The following is a 24,839-nucleotide window of genomic DNA, read 5'->3' as shown; positions in this document are numbered from 1 at the left end:
ATAAAAATAAATAAATAAATGGCCTGCATTTGTATAGCGCTTTTCTAGTCCCTAAGGACCCCAAAGCGCTTCACACTACATTCAGTCATCCACCCATTCACACACTGGTGATGGCAAGCTACATTGTAGCCACAGCTGCCCTGGGGCGCACTGACAGAAACAAAAACACACATCCAAACTATTTCTCTGGCCTGAATACCCAATCTTCTGTTTTTACAATCAGTTCTATAAATTACATTCTTGAGCAGTAAAATAAATTGCCAGTACCGCTTTTACCTGATTTTTCATAGATATAGTGGTGTCTCTTCTTTGCTTGTAAATTTATTTGATAAAAGATCAGTTGGTTCTTTGGCTATGATAAAATGAAGAATTCCTTCAATTAAGAAAAACTTTTCTGGTCATTATTCAAAGTCACAATAAGAAGAAAAGGGGAAATGGATGTGAGCTGTTTTTTTTCCTCATTGAGAGAGTCATATACATTTATGTTTATGACTCTCTCATATATATATATATATATATACATACATATTCTCCACTACTCTTTTGATAACTTCGATGGGTTAATTTTTGCATGTTTTTGTGAGCTACAGTATTTCTGTTTTTGAGATTGTCTGTCAGTTTGCATCTTCTATTCCTGAAATCTTCTCTTAGCCTGTTGCGCTGAAAGTTTTTCCATATATATTGATTATTATTCCTTATTTGTTGTACAGCCAAGTTTTGTTTTTTTACATGCAAATGAATGAACAATTAAGAACATGTTGCAACTATTTTTCTAACAGATCTGTTATATTTTCAGCTGGGAGAAGCACATTAGAAAAATGGTTAAAAATGTACAAACAAACAACACTGATACATATCATTTGATCAAGATGCTTAAGCATGACATATTATGGTTAAAAGTTTTCTATATCATCCCAAAATTATAGGACATGTTATTGTCTGTTTTATTAGTTTGCTTTTTGCAGTGTAATTTTGAGTTTTTCATGATGTAATGGAAAGTTGCGAAAAACTAAAACCGGCTTATACAGTAGCCTGCATTATCTGTACTTCTATGGGTCTAGTGGTTTTAACCTTGCTGTTTCTCCACAGATTCCTCAGATCAGCTATGCGTCGACAGCTCCAGAGCTCAGTGACAACACACGCTATGACTTCTTCTCCCGTGTGGTTCCTCCCGACTCCTACCAGGCTCAGGCCATGCTAGACATTGTGACAGCGATGGGCTGGAACTACGTGTCCACCCTTGCCTCAGAGGGAAACTACGGCGAGAGCGGCGTTGATGCTTTTGTCCAGATCTCCAGAGAGTTGGGTAGGAAACTGTAAACAGATATACGGTTAATTCAAGTCAAAGTGAGATTTAAAAGTTTTTTATACTTTGGTACTCGAGAGAGATTAATTAAATATTGAACTTTTAAAACTAATTGAGTGAAATGGGACCAAAAGCTATTGATCTGATAAATTTGCTGCACTCTGTTGATGAATGAACAGAAGATGTCTTCTAACTGATTATTGATCTTATTATGCCAGAAGCTGACACATTTCTCCTTGACTGGTCACTGTGAGGTAATCAGGTTTGGCGCTTACTGAATAAAATGTTATCACATGGAGTTAAGCCCTTACATTAATTAATATAAACTTTTGAAATTAACCAGTGACCACATGTTTGATAGAGATTAGCATTTTGTTTGTATGTAGTTGTTCAATTCAATTTAACTGATTCTGTTCTGTTTTGTTACTTAAATTAATCAAAGGCTGGGACTGGCTCTATCACACTTTGAATGATGACGGCTTATGATATGATTTAAACGATGAGCTTGCAATGCTGGGCAGCCAGCTCTAGGAGGAGTCTTGGTGTTTCCAAACTTCTTCCATTTATGGATAATAAATGATGAGGCCACTACGCTCATTGGAAAATGACGATATTTTTCGGTATTCTTTCCCAGATCTGTACCTTGATAAAATCCTGTCTCAAAAATATAGAGACCTCATGGCTTGGTTTCTGCTCTGACATTCAAACTGTATCTGTATTTACTGAAAAACATAATTTACCACAGGTAGATTCCGATCAAGTTCTAGAAACATATGACAGATGATTAGTTGAAATAGGATGCACTTTCATCTTCCTAGCCACCTCTTCCTGCTTGTCTGGGGAAACACAGAGTTGTTCCTAGGCCAGCCGAGAGATATAATCTCTCCAGCAAGTCCTGGGTCTACAAGGGGGCCTCCTTCTGGTGGGACATTGCTATAACATCTCACCCAGGAGGCATCCAGGAGGTATCCTTTCAGATGCCCCAACCACCTCAACCTACTCCTTTCAATGTGGGGAGTTGCTGCTTTGCTTTGAACCCCTCCGGATGGATAAACTTCTCACCCTGTCTCTATGGGTGGATGGCCCTTGCCACTTTGTATCCACAGTCTGATTCTATTAGTAACTACCCAGAGCTTGTGATCATAGGGGAGAGCAGAGAGATACATCAACCAGTAAACTGAGAGCTTTGCTTTCATGCTCTTTTTATCACAACGGAATAATGCAACATCCACTTCTCTGCAGCCATAACCTGAATCCATCTGTCGATCTCCCACTCTCTTCTCCAGTTACTCATGAACAAAACCATGAGTTACTTAAACTCCTCCACTGTTGGCAGCAACTCATCCTTGACTTGGATTAGGCACTCAACCCCTTCATGGTTGAGGACTCAGACTTGGAGGTACTGATTCTCATTTCCACCGCTTCACATTCAGCTGTGCACCACTCAAAGCTGAGCTGGATACAATATGATGAAGCATATAGAACCATATCATCTTCAAAAAGCGGAAAGATTCTGAGGCCACCAAAGTGGAAGCCTTCCACCACATGGCAAGACATTCTGTACATAAAAAGCATTAACAGAATCAGTGCCGGAGTTCAGCATGTACTGGGAACAACTTAATGTTCCCGACTTATTGCCGGCAATGCAGAACAAGCTCCCACAATGTTTATATATAGGAACTGAACGGCTAATAGCAATGGACTAGACACCCCATACTCCCGAAACACCTCCCACAGAATACCCCACCCACACTATACATGTGTTCATATATACACACCATAGTGTATTGTTCTTCTTTGTTCTATTTGTATCTTATTTTGAGAAGGAAGGGGATTCATAGTTTATGTAGAATTTGGACCCAAAATACAGACTCCAAGACAGGTTTGAACAAACGAAAAAATTCACCTTTATTCAGGTCAGGCAGCAGATCCTGGTGGCTGAAGCAAACAGGATTCAAAAGTAATCTGAAGCAGGTAAAACGTGGGGAAAACACGCAGGCAGACAAACAGTACAACATGACAAAGAACTAAGGAAAACTAAGGGTTAAATATACACACAAGGTAATCAGGGAAAGAGACACAGCTGGGGAAAACAAGGCGTAGGTGAATAGAATCAATTAACAAGCAAGAGGGGAAGCAAAATTGAACATAATGCACTTGAGATGAGAGGCCATTAAAATAACACAGGAAGCATAAACACTGAGATGGAGACTAAACAGATAAACTTGACAGACCAAAGTAAACAAAGACAAAAGTGACTATGGACATGGAAGACCTAACAGAAACAACGACTGGGCATGGGGAATATTGACATTTTCTGTTTGACAGAAACAGAGAGTCCAAAACTGAAAACACTGGGTGCAAAACCTGGATTCGTGACAAAGGGCACTCTATTTATTATATGTCCAAAATGTCACGAACATACTTTGCTGATATTTATGATATGATATTCAAGCAAGTGCTGAATTATTATATATAGTTCAGATTATAAGAGAAAAAGCTATTTCTCTGTGCATGACTTACAGTAAAAAGAAGAACTATGACTAGAAAAAGTTAATTTAAATGTAATTACATTTTTCATTTTCCATCTGTCATGTATTCTGCTTTATCACCTTGTTGCTTTATTGCTGACACATTTATCTGGCTTTGCAACACTGCTGTAATCTCTGCGCAAAGGATGGCAGCTGTACTAATGATGAAAAATGGCTGCGATGGAGGCTTTTAAAAGCATCTGATTAATAACTGTGCAGAGAGCAGCTGTGGCTCCTGTGTGGGCTCAGTGAGGTGCCATCTATGCTGCTGTTGTCACTGTGCAAACACACAATGCTGCACATGCAAATGGCTTCATTAACAGAGTGAATATGTATTTACAATACTGTGCAAAAGTCTCTTGCTTCCCCTGATTTCTTTATTTTTTGCTTGGAAAAAGGAAAATGGATGGAGCTATTTATTGAAATGTGCAGACATGAGTAGAAATATATAAAGAACAGTTTGTAACAAGCCTGAATCTCAGTAACGGTATGACCACCTTTATGTTTTAAGTTCAACCTGAAATTTCAAGAAAGCTTGCTCGTAATTTCTTTGATCAGTCTTAGTTCTAGAATAGTTCTCCAGGCTTTCTCAACATGCAGTTCTTTGCATGTTTGCAACATCGTATTGCATAATTATTATAATAGGGACGGTATTATGTACTGACAAGTACAGTGGTAAAACAATTCTTGTCATGAGGTTTGCACACACCTCAGGAGTAGATTGAACCCACTCCTCTTAGCTGAAACTCTCTAAATCCTTTAAGTGTTTTGGCGGGAACTTGGCACCCTGAAGCTTCACTTCCTTCAACAGACTTTCAATAAGGCTGAGGTCTGGAGACTTGGTAGGACACTACATGACCTTAACGTGGTTCCACTCCTTTGTTGGCATGGTTGTCTGTTTTGGGTTGTTGTCATGCTGGAAGACCCACACAAACCTGTCTTTAGTGTTCTGGTTGAAGGAGGGAGGTTCTGTTCCAAATTGTTACAGTACATGGTCACATCCCTTGGCCTGTCAATGTGGTGAAGTTGTTCTGTACCTTTAGCAGAGAAACTTTAGCTGTTTCTCTGCTAAACATTTTCAACTCTGTGCTTGACTGTGTGTGTTCTTTGGGTAACACTAAGCATTTCTCTTCCTCCAGTCATGGGGGATCAAGCTGGTGCCAAAGAGCACGATTTTGATTTTATCTCAATTTTGAACACAGGAGTTTCTCCCAAGCTTTCTCTGAATTATTTAGGGGTTCACTCACAAACCTAAGATTGGTCTGTACGTGTGTTTTCATGAGAAAGGAGATGGGCAGCGCAAAATTTAAATCCATTCAGTGTATTGTGTTAATAATGGTGTTCTTGGTGACTGTGGTCTTGTTATTGAGATATGAATGGGAGCAATGTTAATCTTAATCAAAATAGCTTGTTATTATACTCATTTTACTCAATAACTTGCAAATCAATTTATAACTTTTATGAAAATGTTTGGTTTTTGGATTTTTGATATTTTTTTCTCTGTCCATTAAAATTAAACTACCATAGAAATGTTCATTTCTCTAATGAAGGCTCTTATCCTGTTGATCTTGTATAGTTATAGGTTTTCCAAGATCCATGTGTGAGGCATTATTTCATAGCCTTTCTGGTAGTCAATCCAAGTAATGCTAACTTGGACCAGTCTGGTCCTACAGTGTTGACTGACTCCTCTATCTACCAGTAGCTGGTGTTTTGCCCCCCTGGTTTCTATGCCAATTCCTTTCTTGGCCCTGCTCATGTATTGAGCGACATGACTTTTCACCTTAGCCCCTATGAAAGAGAAGAGGAAAGAAGTGTCTGTCCAAAGGAAAAAGAGAAAAGACAATGAAGGTGGTAAAAGTGGAAATAGGTTTATCTCTGAGGTAACTCCCTGCACCCTGTAATGTGGTTTTCTTTGTGATTTGATGATCCAACTTCTGAGATATTGCCAGATGTTACTAATGTGGGTAACTTGAGGGCCATAGAGATCTGCTCAACTACAACATAACACAGGATTGCTGCCACGACCACCTTATGTAGTTTGTCTCCATGACAACAACTGCAGCTCTGACTGTAGCGTGGTGAGCAGTTCAGGGTCAGATTGATGAAACCCCCATATCCCCCTTGAGTTGATGCCTTTACCAAACACTCATCAAGTGAGGATATTTGAATAATTGTTATTTAACAAAAGCAGAAACTGAAAAATCATCTGGCTTTAGGCTATCTCAGTGTCTTTTGTCTTTTCTACAGTACCTATAAAAGATTAATCTAGCCACAATGAACTATTTTCAAGCCTTGATTATTTAATTTCTTTTCTAAGCAGAAAACTCGCAAATTCTTTATTGAAAGAGAAAATCTGAACAGCCTTGGGAAAACCATGCAACCTCCAAACAGAAGGGTCTTGCCACAATTAAAAACTTGGACCTTCTTGCTATGACACAACAGTAGTGACTATATTTAGATCAGAGTTTGAAGTGCTAAGTTATATGGACTCATAGGCTCCATAGTAGTGACTCACGTTTGTAGTGAAACCTAGCAGACAGTTAGCAGTTACAGCTGCCAGTGTCAGCATCCAGCCAGCCAGTATAAAACGATCTTAAAATGTAAACTTTAAGCTTGGGGAACGTTAGAGAGAAAAATACTTTTTGTAGGAGCTGTAAACGTGCTCTTCTGCTGTAAAGTTGGGCATTTAAAGTGGCAGTCTATTTGGATTGACTCACTTTTGGGACCAGCCCAAAGTGATCATTAGAAGAACTGCAGTTTTTGGCACTTGATGCTGAGATCAGGGCTCTGTGAGGTTACTCAGTTGCTGTTATTTAACACTAGTTCAACATGCTAAATTGAATATATGAATGTTGGACAATGCAACAGAATGTATGTTAAGAAAATCACAAGTGTCTGGTTTGAATTTTATCATGAAGTAATTAACAAAAAAGCAAGCTGATGATAATATTGCAAATTATACACAGAGAATGAATGAATGCATATTTCATTGTGTGGTTAGAAAATGAAAACCTTTAAAATCCAGAAAAACTTTAAAATAAAAAAATTCCTTCCATCTTCTTAATCTTTGTAAAAGTGTGACAGCTGGCCGATGGAGAGAGACTTTCCATCTGTAAGGCCACCAGCTGCTCTCCTGGGCTGCTGAGAGGTGCTTCCACTTCAGTGAATGATATTACATGACTCTAGGACAGAGGTAAGCAGGTAATTTTCCCAAGGGGCCACATGAGAAAGTGGAACGGTTATAGAAGACCAGAGCAATAAGATGAACTCAGTTTTAATTGTATCTCTTTACAAACTGCTCTACTGGTAACAGTAAGCTAATACTCACAATTAGACAATGAAAAATATGAAACAAGAATAGTAAAAACAACATTTTATCACTATTCAGTCAACATTCCCCAACATTCCTGTTGTATTTCCTTTCATTCAGTATATTGCAAAAATGTGAAAAAATGTCCGCTTTGTTTTTCCAGTGAAATTCCTGATGTCCCACAATATCCGTGATCTGTGGAGTTGGGCAAATTCTCAAATGTTTCTTCTTTCTCAGAGCATGTTAGCGTAAACAGGTCAACCCAACACAACTCCCCACCAAATAATGGCTTACTCTTTTTTAGAGTTTGGTTGGGAATCACAAAACTGGTCTTGAATGCTCCAACCCTGGATAAAGCTCAGTAAAACGTCATTGTTGCTTTGGAGCTTTGCTAGGAAAGGTTCAGATATTTAAAGCCGACCCTTGTCCTTTGTCATGTGTCTGTAATGGAATCCTGTAATTCATATAAGAGGCTGAAGCAACTAGTTTTTTATAGATGATTACATTTTAACCAAGGCCTTGGCTTCTGGCTCTACGTCTCACAGCTTCAATGATAAACTCTCAGCAAAGGAAAAATTTGCAATATGAACTAACCCTAACAGGCAGCTTAGATGTGTGCTTCTTCCTTTGTCCTGCAACCCAATGCTGAATTTTCAACTCTGCATCCCGACAGCTGTCTGTTACTGCTGCAGCCTGACTGCTCATTGTTACCACCAGAGCAAGCTACCCACAAATGTCACATGATGTGTTGAATGCGGACCCAAATAGAGACTCTAAGATAGAGTAGCATAAAGAAGCAACACAAAATCAAGGCAACAGGGGGAAACAAAGTCCAAAAGTCCAAATGGGAAGTGGCAGAAAACGAAGTTCATAAATCAAAGCATGGGAAAACACACTAGTAATGCACAGAGAATAAACAGTATGACATGACAAGGAACTAGGGAAAAGGTTTAAATACGCAGAGATAACGCAGATATTGGAAACAAGTGGGGAACACTGAACCTAAAACGAATCATGGCAGACAAAGCAAGGGGAGCACACGAAGCAAAGAGCACACAAGATGAGAGACTAACAAAAATAAGACATGAAGTTGCTAAACATCGGACATGAAAACTAAAAGAAACAGAATACAAATAACCTATGACTAAGACTAGAGGTGGTCACTAAATTAGTCAGATTTCCTCTGCAGCTTACTAGTTATCTTTGCTTCCATCTTTGCTATCTGTGCTTTAAGATGCACATTTGAGAATTATACCAGGGAGTCAAATACTTTCTTTGTCAGAGGAGCCACAATATCCAGAGTTATACGTAGTAAACATGCTAAACTATTTACAAGATAATCGACCTCTGTGGGAGTAGCATTCAGGTAGCTGTTCTGCTCTGTGTTGGCACATAGCATGGAAGAAGATAACAGTGGAGCAATCCTTAAAACTTATTTAAAGCACATTCAAAAAGGCATCTACTGTGATAAAATGTATTCCCCATTACTGTGAATTTAAATGTTATTTGATCCGACAAAAAAGGGTTTTTAAGGAATACTGTTAAATGTACAGTTTCTATGCCATATGTCAGAACAAGATCTAGAGAGTGATGAAAGTGGTCGGTGGGTTCTTTTGCATTTGAGTCTAATGGTAGAATAAATGCTCTGCTAAGGCTGTAGTTTTCAGTATTTCAGTATTTTGCTGAGGATATTACCACATCATTTAGCAAAGATATTGAGAGAATAACAGAACTGTTTTGATCTCTGACAGTGAAAAGCTGTTGTGCTTTCTTCAGTCTGTCACTGTCTCACCACCGTTCAGTTAATCCTGGAGCCTCCCCACCAGGAGAAGTGTGATCTTCCTGCTTTCTTTCAGTGGGAAATCATAGCTGTCAGCAGACTGAGTCCTATTTGAACTTATATCAGACTGAGATGACACCAACTGTCTCCAAAATGACATCCAGCTCAGAAGTTGTTAATTATGTGTTCATGTTCGAAACCTGCAAACAAGTGTTGGCTTAAAATGATTCTGCTGTAAAAAAAAAAAAAAAAAAGAAAAAAGAAAAAAAAAGAGAGTACACTATATATAATGAATCGCTATAAAATGAGTAAACTTTAACAAGAGTTTTGTAATGTATTCTAAAATTTTCACAAGGTGTAATGATGTAAATTTGTTGTAATGAATACATATCCAGCAGCTTCAGTCATCTTTCGAGGAAGCAAAGATGCAGATTTATCTGCTGTTTTTCCTTGACTCAGGGTGAAAGTTTAGCATTTTAATAATGAAAAACTGTCACAAGAAAATATTATTTTTTGAATAGCAGCAGTTTTTAGTCAGATATAGTAAAGTCCTCTGTGTATTTGTGTGTTTGCAGCAGATTAACTAGAGAAACTGATTGTTTGTATTTCCACTGGCTTTCTGTTGGATCAGCTGTGGAAAAACTCTGCTGTCGTTTTTCTTCTTCTGAAGTGTAAAATCCTGTACAAGATAATCTGCTTTTGTTTCTCTCAGTTCTCCATTTTCTTCTGTCTTCTCATCTGTATTTCTTTAGCCCTTAAACTTTTTTCTTTTTTTCCCATTCTACCGTATGGCATACATGCTTTCTGTTAACTGTCCCCCTGTTAAATATATGGTTTTCACATTTGCTGTTGTCCAGTCATGGATGAAATGTATTTTCTGACTTTTACCCTATTTTCTTGTTATCACTCATTTATTTATTTTCACTTTTTCCTGAAGAGGAGTTTTTTTCATCCTTATGCTCTGCATGCAGTCAAAGGAGTGGATGAATATTTCATGGGAAGGGATTCCTCCACCTTTCCTCCCTTGAGAGGAGAGCATCTGCAGTTAGTAACTAACCTTTTCTCCAACACATAAAACAGTCCATTAGTGGCAGCCAGTCGGACACAGTGAGGTGAGGGGGAGGTGAAAGTCATTTGCACTAAGAAGGAAGGGTGTGTCATTTGGGAGCTTAGTCCCAGGATTTCAGTAAGAGGCTGCTGAAGTAACAGGACTGTTTACAGCAGAATTTTTAAGGACGCGAAAGAAGAAAAAAAAATATTAAGAACAAAAACAGGAACAGCAAATTTCTAGATACTTTGGGGCTTTTACAGGTCTGGTAGAAGCTAAATTAGCTTTGATAGCTGTAGCTTACTGGTAGGAATTAGCAGCTGGATACCATTTGCTCTCAAGAAATCAAATGTTAGAAGATTAATAGACAAAGCTGAATTATAGAATATCATCACAGACCAAGTTGGCACAATAACCCTTGGAGAATGTTGCATAGCTCAGATGATCTACAGAAAGATGCAGAAAAAGAAAATGCAAATGCAAAAAAAGGGGAAAGACTCATAGTAACTAAAGATATAAAAACAGTCCTCCAAATTCCTAAATCAGCTGCAAAGGGACATAAAACAATCTCAAGGAAAAACAAAATCAGTGGGGCTGGCTGCAGCTCAAGAGGTAGAGCAGGTCATTTGCTAATCAGAAGTTTGATGGTTCAGTCCCTCGGTACTGCAGTCTGCATGCCAAATACCGTTGGGCAAGATAATAACCCTAAGTTGCACTCTGATGCATCCATCGGAGTGTGAATGTTAGACAGAGCACAGACACAGACAAGCAGTTAAAAAAATATATAGAAAAAAATGTGCTTATGCGAATGAGGCAAGTTGTGTAAAGTGCTTTGCATGCTCAGAAAGTGTAGAAAGGTACTATGTAAGAACCAGCCCATTTACCATATTGAGGTATAATGTCAGACATAGATGCAGCTTGAATAAATATCCCAGAATGTGCTTCTTAAAAAAGTACATTAGGCCCATTTAGAAGAAACTTGTAGCATCCTCACATTTCAATAAAGCAGCGTATTTTCTTCTTTTCCAGACACATAGAGCAACCATGAGAGGTATCACACAGGTCCTGACTGAGTCACAGTGATGAACTATTGCTGTAGATTTCATCACAGCTTATGCTTGCACTGAAAGGACACACCAAACCCATGTCATCATGATGCTTGAGTCAGCAGCTGCAGTGTTTGAAAGGAAAAAGGAAGACACTAGAAGTAAAATGAGAGCTCAGCTATGTAGGAATTAAACATGACTGTCACCTGGCTCTAGTTCTGCCATCAAAGGATCATACCAACAGAAACGTACTGCAGGTTTCTGGAATGCCAGAAACACCAAAGTTGTGTGCACAAAATTATTTCCAAGTTTGTAACCACTGTTCCTACAATGTTAAGTTTGCCTACATTGGTTGAATATAACTGACTTCACAATCAGATGTTAGAGTAATCTTATGAATAGTTTATCTGCCCTTAGCAGAGATGGGCAGTAACGCGTTACTTGTAATGCGTTACTGTAATCCGATTACTTTTTCAAGTAACGAGTAAAGTAAGGGATTACTATTGCAAAAATGGTAATTAGATTACCGTTACTTTCCCGTAGGAACGCTGCGTTACTGCGTTACTAAAACCGTGATTTTTTGCGAGAATGTCTCATGACAGTGACGTAAGCAAGTGCGACGTTCATGACAACAGCTGTGTGCAGATCAACAGTGGATAATATATTGAGTGTGGGAGAGAGTATGAGCGTGCAGCGTTTAAAGCGTGGAAGTACTGACCTTACTTTAGGTTTGATTCCATAAAAAGTGACAAAAACATTAGCGTCCGTTGTGCGTGGGAAGAAAACTTCTTTTTACAGCGAAAAAAACCCCTAAACTTCCGAGCAAGCACCGAGTGCGCAACGAGTTGCTTATTAGTTTCTCTTGTTTGTCAATCTTTGTACGAACCTTGTGTAAAGATTTTTCTTTCAGGCTTTGACTCTGTTTCAGTCAACCCCTTAAAGCCTTAAAGCCTTGTGCATCGAATTTGATGCATGAGTATTTGTATTGAGACTTCTACATAATCAGTGTAATTTTTTCCCTTGAAAAGGCCAAATAAATTGCACGAGCAATAAATTAATATGTTTTCCAACAGACACTGGTGCAGGCTTTACAGGGTTAAGACCATCAAAGCATTTTTACAACAACCAGCAACCAACAAACAGCAGGTCACCAGTGACTTGTTTGAGATAAAGACTAGAGTTTTGCTTATCTCTTGTTAGGATGTCGATGAACAATAGCAAATGGATTAAAGTAGATGACAGGAGACAGAGGTGAGGTGTAGACCAGCCGATTTATTCACCAATACTGAAGAATACACAAACATGACAAAATAAAATAAAATGATATGATGAACGAAGCATAGGTTAGCTCTAGCAGCAATCTGTAACATTAACTGGCAGCATTTTATAGACTACTGCTAACTAATCCTCAAGCCTACCACTGTATAAGGTTAGATATTGAACTAAAGTAATATACTAAATGCACACCTTGCTGGCTTTGCTGGTTTTTAGTCTTGTCCTTGTCCACAGTCATTTTCAAAGGAAAACATTTTCTTTTTGTTTGTAGTTTATCTTAAGCCACTTACCACTGACCTATGAATTATTCAAGCATAAAAATTTACTGAACTCAAGGGCTGAAGTGGTGTCACATCTATACTAGCCTTCTGGCAGTGGCCGACCTAGAAAATCCAGCTTGAACCAAGACACATCTGCTGTTTACCAAAATCTAATCAGAAAAGGCCTCAGTGGAAGCCATTCTTCAGGAAGGGACACAGTGAGATAAGGCATAGTTATGTCAAATGACATTTTTCTGGAGTGAAAAGTAGCGGCAGTAGGTCTTCTGGAGTGACAAATGCAAACTTGAGGTTTTTGGTTCAAATTGTTTTCAGTATGTACAAAAGAGATTGATGAGAGCAGCAGTAGGTGTCTACAGCTACCTGTAACATAACAAAGGCTCTGTTGTGGTTCGGGGCTGCATTTCAGCCAGTGGTGTTGATAACTGCCCAAACTGATGGTACTTTTCTGCGTTTGTGATTCCAATAGATTTTGATCCACCATGAAATACCATCTGGAAAACACCTAACAGACAAAAGGCAGCTTCGTTTTGAGCATGACAGTGATGCCAACCTCAATTGCAGAAAAAGCATACCTGGATAGAAAAACACACACAGTGGAACAACTGAATAGACTAAAGTAAAGAAATGACCAGAAAGCCTGCACAAGAAAATTCAGGCTGACGATGATAAAGAATAACGGTGGTCAGCAAATACTGACTTTCGAACTTGTTAGAACTGTACAAACCCTGTTTTTACCCTGTTGTATTTACTGTTTTTCCATTTATTGTTGTTTTTAATTCAGTTCAGTTTTATTTATATTGAAACAAGATTTTCCTCAAGGAACTTAATATTGTAAGGTAAAGACCCTACAATACCACATAGTAACCCCAACCATCAGACCATACAGTTATATAAGGTCTTTAAGATAAGATGGGACCTGATTGAAGACCTTGTATGTGGTGCGAAGTATTTTAAATTAGATTCTTGATTAATCAGAGAGCCAGTAATGGGAAGCTGATATAGGAGAAATATGTCGAATCCGTCTCTTTATAGTCTAGTTTCAAGAAACTACTGCATCTTTGTGGTAGCAGAATATAAATAACTAATGGGTGGCTCAAAACTTTTGCACAGCATTGAAGCATAATTAAATAGAAATCAGAAGGATGTGAAGGCCACAATGCAAATAAGAAACTTGATAGGTAACAGTTCCTAATGTCTGAAACCACAGTTGTTTAGCATGTAGTTATAATGCAACCTAACCATACCCAGGTTCACTGGTGATCTCGGTTGTTGTGTCCTTGGGCAAGATACTTCACCCGTTGCCTACTGGTGGTGGTCAGAGGGCCCGGTGGCGCCAGTGTCCGGCAGCCTCGCCTCTGTCAGTGCGCCCCAGGGTGGCTGTGGCTACAATGTCGCTTGCCATCACCAGTGTGTGAATGTGTGCGTGAATGGGTGGATGACTGGATATGTAAAGCGCTTTGGGGTCCTTAGGGACTAGTAAAGCGCTATATAAATACAGGCCATTTACCATTTACCATCTGATGGATGTAAAGAGTTTTAAACTGGGCAAAAGATCTCATACAGTATTCTTTATGGACTTTATTTTTATCCTCTTACTGAGCACTCATAGTGTTATTCTATCCCTGTAATGTCATCAGGACTATGTTACTCACCGTACCTCCACAGGAGCCTATACAAGGTATTTTGTTATTATTATTACCACGGCCTTTATTTTCTATGTCTGTTTCCATTTGATTCAGTAACTGCTGCTTCTTGTCTTAATCATCAGAGCTGGTTGAAGCAGACAGAAACCTAAGTGAACATATTTTGAACACATTTCCCTCACAAGAAAGGATCTCGCCATCTCTGCAAGCCACCTCACTGTGGGTTTGTTAGTTATTTTCCACTGAATTTCTTTAGTATCCTGGTACACATACTACTCCTTTTAGGAAAAGGCTGAGAGTCTAATGGTTTTTTCCCATTAATTCATTTCCTTCATTTTGTTTGGAGACAGATGTGGAGGCAAACTGCAAAGCGCAACCAGAGTTGGCAGCCATATGGTCTATCAGCATATATGATAGACATGGTCTATCAGCATATTCAGCATAAACTAGTTATAGTATGATGAAGTTTTTCGGTGAAACTGAAACCTATAGAAAAGTTAAATTGAGGGATGAACAGTGTTTGACAAATCCAAAATTTGCAAGATGTCATGTGAGAGCTTTTCCTAGATTTGTCTTGGTATAATAATGATTGCAGATTAATTCCAAAGCACGTTTTGTCTATATCTGTACAAAAAAAACCCATTTTGTGTGAAAAGGTTAACTTAATTTCAGTCAGTAACCATCTGCAGATTCTATCTTCAGCTATTTTCATTTATTTGGTACTATGGCTCTGTTCTGGGACCCCCAAGAGACCCAAGACAGAACAGAGCAGGCATCACTGACAACTGTTATTATTTTATTTCACTGAATAAGTGTGATATAGAATGAAGCTGCTTGCTGATATTTGCCAACTGAATGCAAATAATGCTGAAAGCCACCTAGTTATGCTCTATTTTCACCAACCAATGTACTTAGAACAGATTTCTCTGTTATATTTCTGACATGTCAAAACATTTTGATCACATCAGCGAAATATGCCGTTGGTCTTTTGAGCACCTAACAGTAGCATCAAATGCTAAACACATAGTGTCTAAAAGACTTCTGATGATGCCCTGTCTGTCTCCTACACATACTGCAGTGACTGCAAACACCCCACAAGCTTAACCATTGCAAGACAAGCTCTGTTTAAATGATTCCTGCAACTGAGACACTCTTCTTTTATCCTCATTTGCATTTTAAAGACATGGTGCCCACTTTATGAAATTTTGGCAAATGAGGCCACTTTAGACTTTATTCAAAGGCTATACATAGCACTGTAAGCTGGGTTTTTTTTAATGCGGGTACATGAGACAGAGCCAAGCTTGTGCCAAAATTTCTGTTTCTGTGAACAACAAACCCAAAGTGAGGCTAAAAAACCTTTCATACTGCAAATGAAAGTGTCCCATTTTTGACCAATTCATTTTTGTCTTCTCTTTTATAAATATGTGAAGTTCTGGTCCAAACCTTCTGGGTTTGACTGCATCTGATCCATGCTGAGTAATAAACTGGGATGCCTCATTGTGAAATCCCATCTCCAATATGTTTTTTAACATCTGAGTCTGTTGCCAAACATGTACCAATGAAATTTTAGATGGTTGAAGAAACATTTTTAGCTCTGGCAGTCCACCTGCCAACCCTGAAAGTTAAGAACTGAAGATGATTGGCTCCTTAGTGTATTAGTTTAGTTTCATTGGCCTGGGTCTTTGTCCCAGGTTTTTGAGTTTGCCTAGTCTGTTGTTCAGTTCTTGACGGTTAATGAGATGCTAATGTTCACTTTGGAGAGCCGCTGAGTTTTGTTATGATTGTAGTTCTTAGTTCTGGTTTATTCTCTTTCCTTATGTGTCCAGTCTGTCTCACTCTGTCCTTGCTGTGTCCTCCCCTGTGTCCCCAGTATGTAGTCTATTGTGTCTGTTAATGAATGTCAAATTTTGTGTCACTCTCTGTCTCTGTCTCTCACCCATTCGCTCTCTCTCTGCCTCTGTCTCCCTCTCTGTCCCTCGATCTCTTCCAACTCTTGACTCTGTCTCCTTCCTCCTTTCCCTGTATTTAGTCAGTCTGAGTCTCAGTATGTGTTTCCCTTGTTTCCTGTGGCTGGTCTCAGTCTGTTTCCTGTTTTATTGTGATAGTCTTTTGTCCCGTGTGCATTATGTTTAGTTTTGCTTCCCCCGTCTCGTTTTGTCTTGTTTGCTCCAGCTGTGTTTCCACTTCTCCTAATTACCCTCTCATGTGTATCATGAGGATTCGTCACTTTCCCTCTGTGTCATTTGGCTCTGGTGTTACTGTTTTCTAGCATCTCTAGTTTCACATTTTTCCAGTTTCGTTTTCTTAGTAGTTTCCTGGTTCCCTTTTATGTGCTTTTATGTGATTGGCTTAGTTTTGTTCATGTTTTAACTTGAACTTAAAACACTTTGACAAATATAAACCGTACTTATTTTTATTGAAAACAGGATGTGAATTTCTGAATGGTGAAATGTGTAATATACACATTGTAAAGTAAATATCAAAAAAGCAAATTGGTATTTTTCTATAGACAGAAATATATTTTATGTTACTTGCTTGTGATGTATGTATGTGAATATGTACTGTTTCTTGACTTTTCTTGATTATGTTCTCTTTATTAGCAGTAATTCAGTTTCTGCTACAGAAGTATACTGTTTGGATTTTACAGTCTGTTGGTGTTGCCGTTTAATACTCTTTTTAAAAACTTTTTTTTACAGTTTGTTTTTTAAAAACAGCAAAATAAATTTTGCATCTAAGACACTTCAGTTTAGTCGTAACTTGTTGTTGTTGTTGCTATTATTATCATTAATATTACTGCCTTTAAACGTATGCTTTCCTCAGACACAATTAAAAATTGTATTAATCCCACTGGGAAAGGGTTGGTACTTGGATGGGAGACTGCCTGAGAATAACAGGTGTTGTAAGCTTATAAATGCAGGGTCTTTACCTTCGAGTACAAAGCACCTTAAGGTTACTGTTGTTGTAAATTGGCTCTATATAAATCAAATCGAATTGAATATTAACAAATGGCTTAAATGAATTTCTAATTAGTTCTATTATGTATACTTTATTGATCCCCGTGGGGAAATTCCTCTCTGCATTTAACCCATTCACTCAGTCATGCATGTTACATGAAAACCTTATAACTTATGAGCTGATTATCATGAACATGAGATAAGCAAAGTACCAAAACCAGAGAATAACTGAGAGCGAAGCTGCTGAATGTAGAGAGAACACTAGAAACATAATACTGGGAAAACAGAGCTAAGTCTTCCCTTGACAACATGACAGAGGAAGACTGAGACAATATATACAAGTGGTAATGAGGGAAGAAGTGCAGGGAGATTAATTCACAGCTGAGGAGAATCAGGGAATCAATAATGGGAGGGACATGAACATAAGCTAGAGAAGATACAGAATAACAAACCACTAATAGAATAAATTGGAAATTAAACATCTAAATGGGAGAACAAGATTAACTTGACACGAGCGATCACTGAAAGCCAAAGCAGATGTGACACGAGAACCGAATGGAAACTAAGCAAAACTAGCCAAATACAACCTGAAAGACAGAGCAACTAAAACTAAGACCAGAGGATTCATATAAAAAGGTTAGAAAATAAACCCTTAAGAATGAACAATAATGTAAAAAAAAAAAAACACGTAAGAATAGTTTAATAATAGAACCCAGACTTATATATGACTCCATCCAGAATACTCAGACAATGGGCTCAGCATATACAGTACAACAGTCACTGGGGAAACAGTAAGCAATATATATAAATATGATACAACCTATATTACGTTTATTACAAAAGAAATAAGGAACAAAACTCCATTTGAAATGACTTTTGAACCCGAAAGGAATCATAAATTCATTAAATTTCAAAAGCCTGGCACATGAGACTTGAGGACTAAACATAAGTGTCACAGTCTCTGACATACAGGGTGGGCCATTTATATAGATACACCGTAATAACATGGGAATGGTTGGTGATATTAAAGTCCTGTTTGTGGCACATTTAGTATATGTGAGGGGGCAAACTCCTCAAGATGGGTGGTGACCATGGTGGCCATTTAGAAGTCGGCCATCTTGGATACAACTTTTGTTTTTTCAATAGGAAGAGGGCCATGTGACACATCAAACTTATTGGTAATGTCACAAGAAAAACAATGGTGTGCTTGGTTTCAACGTAACTTTATTCTTTCATGAGTTATTTACAAGTTTCTGACCACTTATAAAATGTGTTCAATGTGCTGCCCATTGTGTTGGATTGTCAATGCAACCCTCTTCTCCCACTCTTCACACACTGATAGCAACACCGCAGGAGAAATGCCAGCACAGGCATCCAGTATCCGTAGTTTCAGGTGCTGCACATCTCGTATCTTCACACCATAGACAATTGCCTTCAGATGACCCCAAAGATAAAAGTCTAAGGGGGTCAGATCGGGAGACCTTGGGGGCCATTCAACTGGCCCACGACGACCAATCCACTTTCCAGGAAACTGTTCATCTAGGAATGCTCGGACCTGGCACCCATAATGTGGTGGTGCACCATCTTGCTGGAAAAACTCAGGGAACGTGCCAGCTTCAGTGCATAAAGAGGGAAACACATCATCATGTAGCAATTTCAAATATCCAGTGGCCTTGAGGTTTCCATTGATGAAGAATGGACCCACTATCGTTGTACCCCATATACCACACCAAACCATCACTTTTGTTGTTCCAACAGTCTTGGAGGGATCCATCCAATGTGGGTTAGTGTCAGACCAATAGCGGTGGTTTTGTTTGTTAACTTCACCATTCACATAAAAGTTTGCCTCATCACTGAACAAAATCTTCTGCGTGAACTGAGGGTCCTGTTCCAATTTTTGTTTTGCCCATTCTGCAAATTCTGTGCGCCGATCTGGGTCATCCTCGTTGAGATGCTGCAGTAGCTGGAGTTTGTAAGGGTGCCATTTGTGAGTAGCTAATATCTGCCGAAGGGATGTTCGACTAATGCCACTCTCCAGTGACATGCGGCGAGTGCTACGCTGTGGGCTCTTGCTGAATGAAGCTAGGACAGCCACTGATGTTTCTTCATTAGTGACAGTTTTCTTGCGTCCACATTTTGGCAAATCCAACACTGAACCAGTTTCATGAAACTTAGCAAGCAGTTTGCTAACTGTAGCATGGGAGATGGGTGGTCTCGTAGGGTGTCTTGCATTGAAATCTGCTGCAATGACCCGGTTACTGCGTTCACCAGATATCAACACAATTTCGATCCGCTCCTCACGTGTTAACCTCTTCGACATGTCAATGGCTGTGAACAAAGAGAAACTTGTAAATAACTCATGAAAGAATAAAGTTACGTTGAAACCAAGCACACCATTGTTTTTCTTGTGACATTACCAATAAGTTTGATGTGTCACATGGCCCTCTTCCTATTGAAAAAACAAAAGTTGTATCCAAGATGGCCGACTTCTAAATGGCCACCATGGTCACCACCCATCTTGAGGAGTTTGCCCCCTCACATATACTAAATGTGCCACAAACAGGACTTTAATATCACCAACCATTCCCATTTTATTATGGTGTACGGCATTAAAAAAAAACCTTTATGAGGAATATATTTATTTTTGGTGCACTTCACTTGAAAAAAGTAAAAGAATCCTAATGACACCAGAAATGAAACCTTCCAGTACTTAATCAGTTTTCAGTGCTGATTTAATAACGGTATAACTGCATCCATGCATCCATCCACACTATGGCCACAGGTCTGTATTTTAACAGGTCTGGATATAAATAGTGTGGTGAGGTCAACAAATGCAAATCAGGATTCTTCTGCTCCCGAAGTTGGCAACTTAAACAGTACAAGAACTTACTACAAGGTTTGATTTAGTCAGTCTGCAGTACCCACAACCCTATACAAGAAATCTGTTTCAGCTCTCTGATAGAAAAGAAAAGTCCTAATCTCTTACACTATAAATCTTAGATGGTAAATTGACTGATTCTTATATAGTGCCTTACACATTGCTCATTCACACAAGCCCTTTTTCTTCTATTCTCTTTCTACCTAACGTTCACAATGTGATGAATCAGAGCATCTTGCCCATGCAGACTGGAGCAGACGGGACTCTGCTCTACCACCTGAGCTACAGCCACCCCCTCTCAGGTAATGCAGAGCCAATGTGGGTGAAGGGACTCGCCCAGCCTGACTGCCTTGATGTCCAGGTGTCTTCCCTGCCTGCCCTGATATGAGAAAACCTGTGTAGCCTTGCAGGTCACATTGCATCAGTCACAGCTGTTATGGCAGCCCCCCTCTCAGTCGTGGCACTTGTTAATCTGGACTGGTTATAGAGGTCCATACCGTAGGCCCCAAGGGACTGTTACCTTTAGTGGTCCTCAAAGAGTGAAAAAGTGAATGTCAGCAATGTAGACTTTAAGGAACAGGAAATTTTATCAATTTTGCAGGACTAATTCAAAAGGAAAATAAAATAGTAAAAAATCACTAAACAATAATTAAATCACTTAAACTATACTTATGTAGCTAACGCTGAGCATTTTCTTATCTTTGATGAGGAGAGGTAGGAGCACAACTGGATCCAACGATGCACTCATCCTCTTGTTCTAAGTCCATGATAATCACCCAACAGGAGAGCAGCATCCCATGGGCATTCAGTGGAAGTAAATCAAACTCCTTCTGAATTGACCATCTAACACAGTAAAAATGAGCGTTGAGGATAGCTGTCAGAAAAATGTTCTTATAAAGTGAGACACGCAGAGCAGAAATTTTAATGAGCAGCAAGTTTAATGTGTTTATATACTTGCAGGGGAGCAACAGCATACACAGTGAAAGTCTATGCACGTGCTCATCTAGGCGATCCTGTTGATCCTTTTTATACATTTTTCTAGTCACACACTAAATCTGAGATAAGATATGTGAGACTTTCTCATACATTCCTTTTGAAGCAAACAGTTTATTCTTCTTAAAAAGATATACAACCAGTTTGCAGGTTCACAGGTTGGCCTGGGTCGATCCCCTGTTCACCTCCCTTTCCCACTGGTTGTCACATCTTTCTAACCTTACCCATGGGGACATCCAATCACATTATCAACATCCAATCATCTGATGTCCACTCACACTTTCTGCTCTCGTATGCTCTCTCTGTCAATCTGACTTACATGATTTAAGACAAAATGTCAACTTTGAACTACTTTAATCCATTAATTAAAAGTTCATTTTTTCATTCTTAACACAGAAATTCTATCACATTTAAGCACTGAATCACATATAGATATAATTCCCTTAATGTTTCATTCAGTTCATGTGATTCCACTTTAATTTATCTATTTATCTTTAGCACATAACATTCACTTTTTAATTCAGATCCAGGGGAATACTTTCTTTTATCCTTTTAAACTCTGTGTTTGTCAACCACCATTTATGCATTCAACACACACACACACACACACACACACACACACACACACACACACACACACACACACAACAGGGCCATTAGAATAGTTATTTTACTTACTCAAACTACATTTCTCATTTATATATTGATCAAAAATAATGTTATTATAACATGATAATGTATCTTATCTTTGATTAAGAATAAAAATGCTTTATTATTAGGAAATAGAGAAAAGCTCTTTTTTAGCAGTCACTTAAAGCTGGATGTTAAGACCTTTGACCCCCCGACAGGGAAGTCAACAATATTGTAGGTAGAAGACTGTCTTCTACCTACAATATTGTTGTTTTTTTGACCAGTGTGTTCCTGTTGAATAACATCTGAAGAAAATGCACTTTCTTAATCGTGAAAAATGGCGAGACACAGAAGAGTGAAAATTAAGCTTCCAAAATTATGTTTGTTGTCAGATTCAGATTTGCAGGGAAGTTTGAAAGCTGAACAGTGAGTTAGTCAGACATTCCACACTGTTCCAGAAGCAGTAATTCAACAAATTCAACAACAGATTTATTGACTTGAATCTAAGCAGCAGTAAGTGTACATACAGGAACAAGATGAGGCAATTTAAATCAAGATAGTGACAAGCTCCAGGTGTAAATTATATGTTGTATTGTTCTGGATAAAAATGTATGTCCCTATTTTTCAGGGAATTAGCTCATTTAGCTCAGTATAGCTTACAGCAGAAATGTTCACTGCACAGTTTAAGGTATCTCCTCTGCCTGTTAGAAGAAACAAAGAAAAGAAAAGGAAGGGGGGTGACCCAACACACTCTCACATCTGTGTTGAGTGGGTCCCTCTGGAACTCCAGAATCCTTCCCAGTTTTTCCAGAATCCTTTTCCTTCATACAGATAAGTGTTAAGTTACACACAGTAAGTGAAAAGAGGACTGAGTACACTGTAGTTGATGAGACAATGACATTAATTCTCTACAGAAGCTCATTTGATAAGACTGCAACATGCTTCTTCAGGCATGTAAACCCATCAGATATTACTCAGACATTGTCATGGCAGATTATAATGTGAAAGTGTGTTTCTATCATTTGGCTTGTTTCTTGAGATTAGGATCTTGTTTGTATGTCAGCCCCTCAGCAAGCTGCTACAGTTGCCTAACAGTCTGTTCTTCTTATTCAGTAATATTTACAGTTTACTTTAGATCGAGTAGTTCATTTTAAAGTCTCATGTGTTAAATAATATGCAACATTAGGGTCCTTAAATTTGTCCCTATAGCTCGCCTGCAACAGTGTAGCATCTGGTGTATCATTCAGTACAGCTTCCAGCGAGCAGACCATCTTGTCTGCTCGCTGAGACAATAACGGGAAAAAAGAAGAAAAAAATACACACAAGTGTTCAGGCGAACTAACCGAAGCTTATTTAGAACTTCCAGTGTCACTGGCGCAATAACTCATCGGACGCATAACAAACATCACAAAGTAAAAGGCTTGTTTATATTTTCATATGAAAAGAGGCATAACCACATTCACTCTGTAACTGCCTTTGAATCTGATACCGCATTAGGGCAATTGCCAGGGTTAGGGTTAAACATCACAACAGCTAATTTAACATCTCAGTGCAGCATGACAGGGCACAGAGCTTTTAATGTACCATGCTCATTTTGAAAGCTAACTCCCCGGTGGAGTTCATGTAACGGTGAATGCCTGTTGGACTCAGCACAGCTTCAAAGTGTGTACAGCCACATGAAATTTCACTCTCAACACGTTAAAACTGATCAGTTTGCACTAGACAGCTGCTACTTACATAGCAACTCTACATCACTGTAATGCATTCAATACAGTTCAGTTCAATTCTATTCTATTCAGTGCAGTTCATTTTGATTTAATTACAATTTATTTAGATTGTATCTAAATAAATTGTATATATTGTATATTGTATAAAAAACCCCTTTTAACAGAAAAATTAACACCAGTAGAACCAGGCTCAGGGACGGGCCGCCATCTGTTATGACCAGTTGGGGCTGATGGGAGTAAGACACAACAAAAGACACACTGTGGAAGAGAACCAGAGTTTAACTAATGATTAATGACTGTGAAATAATCTGAAATGTCATACTCCCTCAAATAACCTGAATTATATATTGGAAAAAGGTTAAAAGTTCAAAAATCTCACATCAGACAATTCACATATACACTTCTAAAAATGACTGGGTTGAGGAAAACGTTTTGCATTTAAGTAAACCACGAAGAGCTCAATAATGCTGTAACTATACAATACTAAAAAAAAATATAGTGCTAATTAACATATTTCTGGTGCTCTTATCAGTACTGATAAGATCCTAAGTAATAGAATTAGATAGTGTGACTATAACTAATAAATCCAAAACATGCGTTTTGCATAAGTGTTGACAGTCAGTTACATTTCATCTTTGTTTTTGCTGCTATTGTAAACTCTTGTTATTATTAAACTGTTCAGAGCTGCATCACATTCTATGAAAGGTACTAAACCCAAAACTTGCTCCTAATTCACCATCATGACCTTAAAGAAAAAGCAATTGCGCGCATAAATGGGTGAATTGTCTTTGTAGTATAAAGAACTTAGTTAAAGCAAATAATTAGACTAGAAGTGTTACATGAATGCAGCTTGTTCACCATTTCATACAGAAAAGAGGTGAATAAAAAACGCTGGAAGCAATGAAAGGCCCAGGCCACATATATTCTGTTCATGTTAGAGTTTGGGTTTCTCTTTTGTTGAGAGATAAAATCAGCTCAGAGGTTTATTGAAAGATTCAGGAGAGTGAAGGTCACCACTGTTCATTACTGATGTCTGTAAAGAATAATGTGAAACGCCTCCACATTCTTATGAATCCAACACTGATGAGCATCTTACAACATCATGTTATATTACACACAGTAACTGTAATGTAAAGACGTATTATGGCAATAGCAAATACTGTTTACAGTGACTACTGATATTAGATACAATTCGTAGGTTGTTTTTCACATATCACAATTCATATTTCAGTACACAGAATGCAAGGAGCAGCAAAAAATGAAAAAGATTTAAGTGATGTCTGAAGTTATAATTTTCAAAACTCAAATCAAAATCAAATCAAATCAAATCAAATCACTTTTATTGTCACATCGCATGTGCAGGCACACTGGCACAGCACATGCGAGTGAAATTCTTGTGTGCGAGCCCACAAGCAACAGAAATGTGCAAACACAACA

General features: G+C 38.5%; 1 protein-coding gene across 4 annotated transcripts in view; it reads left to right on the top strand.

The window, feature by feature from the left end:
- Positions 1–24,839, top strand: part of LOC102312819 (metabotropic glutamate receptor 8) — a 139,116-nt gene that overhangs the window by 66,258 nt on the left and 48,019 nt on the right. For all 4 annotated transcript variants that reach the window (XM_005949909.3, XM_042215373.1, XM_005949908.3 and 1 more), the window contains one exon: positions 1,090–1,306. In XM_005949909.3, coding sequence (XP_005949971.1) covers positions 1,090–1,306 — 217 coding nt within the window. The remainder of the gene's footprint in view (positions 1–1,089; positions 1,307–24,839) is intronic.

Source organism: Haplochromis burtoni, unplaced genomic scaffold (genome assembly GCF_018398535.1).
Source record: "Haplochromis burtoni strain Fernald_Lab_line unplaced genomic scaffold, NCSU_Asbu1 Contig_706, whole genome shotgun sequence".
In the NCBI taxonomy this organism is placed as follows: Eukaryota; Metazoa; Chordata; class Actinopteri; order Cichliformes; family Cichlidae; genus Haplochromis; species Haplochromis burtoni.
Note: the sequence above shows the minus strand (reverse complement) of the source record. Positions and strands in the feature narration are given on the sequence as shown.